The sequence below is a fragment of the Engraulis encrasicolus genome, chromosome 3 (assembly GCF_034702125.1).
Source record: "Engraulis encrasicolus isolate BLACKSEA-1 chromosome 3, IST_EnEncr_1.0, whole genome shotgun sequence".
Lineage (NCBI taxonomy): Eukaryota > Metazoa > Chordata > Actinopteri > Clupeiformes > Engraulidae > Engraulis > Engraulis encrasicolus.
Genome location: NC_085859.1, coordinates 40870393 through 40877892, shown reverse-complemented (window position 1 = coordinate 40877892; position 7500 = coordinate 40870393). Strand labels below are relative to the sequence as shown.

At 46.4% G+C, this 7500-nt stretch overlaps 1 protein-coding gene across 2 annotated transcripts in view; it reads left to right on the top strand.

Annotated features, from left to right (window-relative positions):
• Positions 1-7500, top strand: part of kremen1 (kringle containing transmembrane protein 1) — a 118625-nt gene that overhangs the window by 66868 nt on the left and 44257 nt on the right. For both annotated transcript variants that reach the window (XM_063195419.1, XM_063195418.1), the window contains exon 3: positions 4789-4880. In XM_063195419.1, the coding sequence (XP_063051489.1) occupies positions 4789-4880 (92 nt within the window). The remainder of the gene's footprint in view (positions 1-4788; positions 4881-7500) is intronic.

Here is a 7500-nt window from a genome sequence, read left to right as displayed (position 1 = left end):
GTGTGTGTGTGTGTGTGTGTGTGTGTGTGTGTGTGTGTGTGTGTGTGTGTGTGTGCAGTATCAGGGAGAGAGAGAGAGAGCGAGAGAGAGAGAGAGAGAGAGAGAGAGAGAGAGAGAGAGAGACAGAGAGAGAGAGAGAGAGAGAGAGAGGAGAAGAAGAAGAAAGGAAGAATGAATTAGGAAAGATTAACTGAAAAGGGAAAAAAGGAACGGGGCGTACCCCCTTCTCAGAGGACAAGAGAGAGTTGGGCTCTCTCTATGAGAAGGAGTTGGGTTCTCTCTATGAGAGAGAGAGACAGAGAAAAGTGACAGTGCTTTTTCCATCAAAGAGATGGTTTTGGGGGAAGTTATATCGCTCCAAGTTTATGGAAATAGGTTTAAAGCAATGTCGAAAAGCCACACAAGTGCATAGGCTATGACTGGACCTGGCTTGAGAGTTACAATACTTGCTCGAACACCTAGGGACCAGGATGTGTCTTGTGCAGGATATTTTCTTTTTCCTATGTTCTAATCACAAACTGTGCATTCTATTCCAATAAAATGTGGATGCAAAATCTGGCGAGTCAGAAAAAACGCATATCAACATGATTGATTGTGACATCATTTTATTTAGCTAAAATTGTCCTGTTGATGGAAAACCAAGCAGAGGCATTCCATGTCACTGGAACATGAACTTTAAATTCACTTCAGAATCCAATGAACAAGTCCAACAGGCGGACAAAGATGCGTCCAAAAGCAAAAATATGAAGAGAGTAACGTGAAAAATGCATTTAAAGAATGCGTGTCAGACCGACGGACCGACAGACCGTATTGTAGAGATGCTAGGACGACTCTAAAAAGGGAAAAGGGGTTAGTGTGTGTGTGTGTGTGTGTGTGTGTGTGTGTGTGTGTGTGTGTGTGAGAGAGAGAGAGAGAGAGAGAGAGAGAGAGAGAGAGAGAGAGAGAGAGAGAGAGAGAGATATAGAAAATCAAAGAGAGTGAAAGAGAGAAAGGAAGAAAGACTGATGGAGATTTCCCTTCTATCTCAGTCAGGCTTTCCCTGCTCATTGTCTAAATGACTGGTTGTGACAGAGAGCCTGCAGCCTTAACTTACTGGAAATCAATAGGCCCGCTCCCTTTCAAGGCCCTGCCTGCGTACAGGGAAGCTGACAAGGGGGGGCAAAGGGGTCAGTTGTCCCGGACCCAGTGAGATTGGGGGCCCATAATTGGTTCTTCTTTACATTGAATGTACTGGGTGGGGGGCCCTTTCAGAGGACTTTGTCCTGAACCCAGCCAAAGCTGTCTGCGACCCTGCCCTACATACATAAGAGGTTAAAAGGTAGTTAAGCTCGCTGCTCTAACCTTCCCTCCTCTCCCCTTTCATTGTCTCTCTCTCTTTTTTCTCCTCTAAGTTTCTTCTTCCCTATTTTCTTCTTTTCTTCCCAGCCATCTCTCCCAGCCTCCCCCCCCCCCCCACCCCCCTGTTGGAGTGTCTTTTCATTTTGTCTCCTCACCCTCTCTCTTCCCAGTTCAAAGACTTTCTCACTGTATCATCTCTCTCTCTCTCTCTCTCTCTCTCTCTCTCTCTCTCTCTCTCTCTCTCTCTCTCTCTCTCTCTCTCTCTCTCTCTCCAGGCCACTGTCTGTAACAGAACAAAGCGCATAGCACGGCTCAGTGAGACAGCATGTGGATAAGTGTTTGTACGTGGTGTGTGTGAGTTTGTGCTTGTACGTGGTGTGTGTGTGTGTGTGTGTGTGTGTGTGTGTGTGTGTGGGTGTGTGTGTGTGTTAGTGTGTGTGTGCGTGTGTGTGTGTGTGTGTGTGTGTGTGTTGTATGTGTGTGTGTGTGTGTGTGTGTGTGTGTGTGTGTGTGTGTGTGTGTGTGTGTGTGTGTGTGTGTGTGTGTGTGTGTGTGTGTGTGTGTGTGTGTGTGTGTGAAAAATGAGCAAGTGCTAATATTGCCAGGTCTCTGTGTTTTGGGCCTCGGGGGCATGATGGACTGAAGATAAAGGAAGCAGAGAAGAAAGAAAAGACAGGAGGAAGAGAAGAGAGAGAGAGAGAGAAAAAGACAGAGAGAGTGGGAGAGAAGTGTGGGTGGGAGGGGTAGAGGAGGGGAAGTATAAATATAAGACGGGGCTTTCCTTTCCTCTCTTGTCAATCTTCTCTGTGGGCTACTAGGCACCTGACTGACAGCTTATAACCAACTCCTCAGTTTCCCCCTGACTGAGCGACAGGCCAAATGCCACTGATGGGGCTGCTGTTTCTTGGGAGCTTCAGGAGTCTGCGAGTCTGCCTGCTTCTCTCTCTCTCTCTCTCTCTCTCTCTCTCTCTCTCTCTCTCTCTCTCTCTCTCTCTCTCTCTGGTGCTCCTATATCATTCTATCCCTGTCTCCTCCAGGCCTCCTTCTCTATCGCCCTCTCTCTCTTCCTCCTTCTCTCTCTCTCTATCCCTCCCTCTTGCTTGTGCTCATATCATTCCATCTCTCTCTCTCTCTCTCTCTCTCTCTCTCTCTCTCTCTCTCTCTCTCTCTCTCTCTCTCTCTCTCTCTCTCTCTCTCTGTGCACCCCTCTATCTTCTTCCGTAGTAATATTGATTTGTATATGTATATGTATCCCCTCTATTGTGATATGTTGTCGCTTCCTCAGGGGGCCTCTGTGGTATGTCATAGTACTATAGCAATGAAGGAATTTCAAACATCTCTCTCTCCCCCTATCTTTCCTCTGTCTCTGTGTGTCGTTCATTCTATTTCTTCCTCCCTCTCTCTCTGTCTCTCTCTTTCTCTCTCTCTGTCTCTCTCTCTTCTCTCTTTCTCTCCCTCTCTCTCTCTCTCTCTCTCTCTCTCTCTCTCTCTCTCTCTCTCTCTCTCTCTCTCTCTCTCTCTCTCTCTCTCTCTCTCTCTCTGCCAGCATGTGTCTGTGTGTGTCTGTCTTTGTCCGCTTGATCTGTGTCCATCACAGTGGGGGCCACTCCCTGTTCTCTGCTCCCCAGGAGAGGTCAGGAAGCGCTGGCGCTGGCGCTGGGGCTGGGGCTGGGGCTGGGGGAAGCACTTGGGCCAGGGCTGGGGTCCATGAGGCTGGGGCTGGGGCTGGTGACAGGGCCAGCATCAGGCATAAACAGACAAGAAAGCCCCACAGACTTTGAACATCAAGCGAAATAAAACATTAAACTTTACATTGACAATGATTATTTATGGGCATTCAGGATATATACCTGTATATATGTAGGTACTAGATCAGCTGTGCTCGTGTTTACACTCTGTAAAACGCTGCAGCCAGTTGAACTTAAAAAAGTAAGTTACCCTGCGGCCTTATGTTTGTAAGTTAACTCAACTTGAGAAAGCAATTTGAGCAAGTTGAGTTGAGTTAAGCCTTAAGTCAAGTTAACTTGCAAACTTCAGGCAGCAGGGCAACTTAACTTTTTAGATGCGTCCCACGCATCTCTATAAGAGGCTTTGTCCGCCGTCCGTTGGTCCGTCCGTTGGTCCGTCACGTGTTTCTGAATTGTGATTCCCTCTTGTATCCACAAGGCGGCAGACTTGAGTTTTATTTTACAGATGGCCACCTCGCACACGGCTGAGTTCAGTTTTGCTACGGCAGAGTCAGGTTTTATTTACAGATGGCATTGGCCATCTCGCACAAGGCACCAAACACAGATGACTACCTTGCGCAAGGCACCAAACACAATTCATTGCTTATTATAAATTGCAAAAAAAATCCCTTATCTCGCCATTTTGTTACCTGCCACATTATTTGGAGTTTCCATGAGCAATATGGACAATAAACAAAAAGCACATCCTCAGGGTTGACTGGTTATGAGGAGGCCAGGGGGGGGGCGCTTTGGAAAAAAATGAAAGGTTGGAACTGGCATAGACGGAGGCATCTATTGTCGGACTTGTTTAGGTTCAACTGGGGTGGGGAACCTATGTCTGAAGGGCCGTTTGCTGCCGTTTTATCCGGCGTTGTAATTTTAATGTTATGCTGCTTCACATGAAATATGACATATTTTGTAATGGAGTCTTAAAAAATACATTTGCAAAACAAGTAAGTTATATTCAGGGGACCTAGAGATGGGGGTGGGGGGGTGTCTGTTTCAAAGGTGGCTGCCTTCAATGTAGGGCTAAATCCTGGTTTGTGTTCATTGTACTTTTTACGGCTCTCATATGAATTTGAAGTGGCCCCTTGAATGGAAAAGGTTTCCCACCCCTGGCCTAGGGCACCAGATTGACTAGAAGCGTCCCTGTGGGGAGATTGGGGGTCAGAGGCACTGGTCTGGAATGTGCACACCACCAGAGCAACAACATCACAGCTCTTTGTGTGGGGAACGCCACGGCGGGGAGTGGAACTGACCCCTGTGTCCCTCCTGCTCCATGGCCATTGACATAGTAGAGATGGCATGGAGTGATTTATAGTGTTACTGAGTTTGTTCAGAATAAAGAATTCGCTGTGTCTCTCTCTCTCTATCTCAAATTCTCTGTGCTCTCCTCTCCCTCGCTGTATCCTCTTGCTCTCGCTCTCCTATCCCTCTCACTCTCGCTCTCCTATCCCTTTCACTCTCGCTGTATCCTATCGTTCTCGCTCTCGCTATCCTATCCCTCTCACGCTTGAATCTCATAAAGGCACAGTGCTATGGTAAGACAACGTGTTTGTAACCCATGTAAACCAACTGTCTTTCTGTTTCTTGTCTCTCTCTCTCTCTCTCTCTCTCTCTCTCTCTCTCTCTCTCTCTCTCTCTCTCTCTCTCTCTCTCTTTCTCTCTCTCTCTCTGTCCCTCTTTCTGTCTGCCTGTCTCTATCTGTCTTCCTGTGCCTTAGGAATCCGGATGGTGACGTGCGCCCCTGGTGCTACATTGCAGACCATGAGGACGGAATCTACTGGAAATACTGTGACATCCCCACCTGCCAGAGTGAGTAACACTTGGACAGACTGATGACAGTCAGAGAGCCAGACACACACACACACGCACACACACACACACACACACACACACACACACACACACACACACACACACACACACACACACACACACACACACACACACACACACACACACACACGCACGCACGCACGCACGCACGCTGATAATTGTTAACTCACAGGCACACACTTGTCCCAACACAGTACGTGTTGATATAAATAGAGAAGTCTACTTAGGTGTAATTGCGTATAAAAATATGCAGTACAAATGTGCATGAGACATACTAACTTGCTCTCACGTGCCAATGCTCACCCACATGCAAACACAAACACTAACACACACACACACACACACACACACACACACACACACACACACACACACACACACACACACACACACACACACACACACACACACACACACACACACACACGAACACACACACTCCCAAGCATGCTCCTCTTGATCAACCCCGGTTGATGGTATTATCGCAGCTCAAGCCTGCTGAATTATTAAGTCTTTTATGGATCCCTGTGCTTTTTAACCCATTGGCGCCTGAGCCAGTTTTTAGAAAAGGTCCCCAATGCCTGAGGGTTTTTTGAGATAAGAAAAATTGGTTGAAAACTCCTATGATAAATTCAATATCTCAGCCTCTGGAACACATAGGGACATGGGACAAATTGCATTTAAAAGGTAAAATCCTCTGCTTTCACGGGATTATGCTCATTCAGAATTAACACTAACACATATTCCTTAAAAAAATCATATCTCATAATCAAATGATTGAAAGAAAGTTTCATGTGCTTTCAGAATAGGCCTAATGCTTGATGCTGCTATTTATTATAGGCTATTAGGCTACTATTGCTACTGTTACAATAGCCGACTATAACTAAATCACAATAATCACTATTATTATAATTATTAGGCAGTCATTTCTGCCATAAATGGGGGACATTTGTCTGATACAGCCACTTGCTCTCCCACCGGCGAGTATGGCCGTTTTATTCCTCCAAACGTTATGCAGAGACCGATGAGCAATTTCATAATATCTTATTTTGAGACGGGGCTCCACTTTTAGCCGGATGTGTGGCCGCGCGTCTATAATTCGCATGTCTACCGTTGTCTGCCTCACCAATAGGTTATCACCATACCCGAGAGTTCCTCAGTGAAAATATTCTGCAATATATCTGAAGGACGTGCTTCCTCAGATATTGACGCCTTCGCCAATTGCCCCGAGTGTCGGAGTGAAGTTTTGGTTTTGGCGAAATCTAGCTGACTGTCTATTTGGAAGCCACTCGCCCACCTCTTCATGCGGCCGCGGCAAATCACACTCCTGCTCTCTATCTAAAGGGTCTTCAATCATATTTCCTTTCCTCGATTAAAATTTCTTCATTACCTTTCAACTGAACATCACGTTCGCTGTAACAGCGTGTCTTGCGAACCACAGCCTTCTTCTTCTTTTTTTTTTTTTTTACCTGTGTGAAATGGCTAAACAACCCACGTCTACAGAAGCAAGCATGGTTGATTGCGTTTGACATTTTTGTCGACGAATCAAACTTTTTTTTTGCTACATGATCTTTAAAAGAATCGAGAACATCCACCTCTTGTGTATTTGAACAAAACATTGTGCATTGCATCTCTCATGCGTCTTGAAAATATTGACAAATCAATAATGTTGCGTTTTGCAACAACCGGCGCCAGGGCCAATGTTGCGTAACGCAACAACCGGCGTCAATGGGTTAAAGACTCATCACTGTCATCCATAATAAGTCATTACGCCCACTCCTTATCACGCCCAGTCAGGGCATGTTTTAGTGCAGACGAGACGAGCTGCTTGTCACTTTACATTGCCCAATAGTGTTTAGTGTGTGTGTGTGTGTGTGTGTGTGTGTGTGTGTGTGTGTGTGTGTGTGTGTGTGTGTGTGTGTGTGTGTGTGTGTGTATGTGTGTGTGTGTGTATCTGGGTGTGTGTCTGTGTGTGTGTGTGTGTGCATGCGTGCACGCCTACGTTTGTTTGTGTGTGTGTGTGTGTGTGCGTGCGTGTGTATGCGTGTGTGTGCGTGTGTGTTGATATGTGTTTATTCAGGTGTATGCATTCATTGTGTATGTGTTTGGGTATGTACAGTATGTGCACTTGTTTGTGTATTTGTTTATATAAGAAGCTGTGTGTTTGGATCTCGCCTGTGTGTGTGTGTGTGTGTGTGTGTTTGGATCTCGCCTGTGTGTGTGTGTGTGTGTGTGTGTGTGTGTGTGTGTGTGTGTGTGTGTGTGTGTGTGTGTGTGTGTGTGTGTGTGTGTGTGTGTGTGTGTGTGTGTGTGTGTGTGTGTGTGTGTCGTGGTTCTCACTTCACTTCCCTGTCACTCTGTGTTGTTTCATGTTTGTCCGTCTCTTGTGTCAAGTTGAGCACTTCTGTAATCCGACCAGTTAGGCTGGCAGACTTAACACCTCCCACACGACACGCACGCACGCACGCGCACACACACACACACACACACACTCACTCTCTTTCACACACACACACACACACACACACACACACACACACACACACACACACACACACACACACACACACACACACACACACACACACACACACAC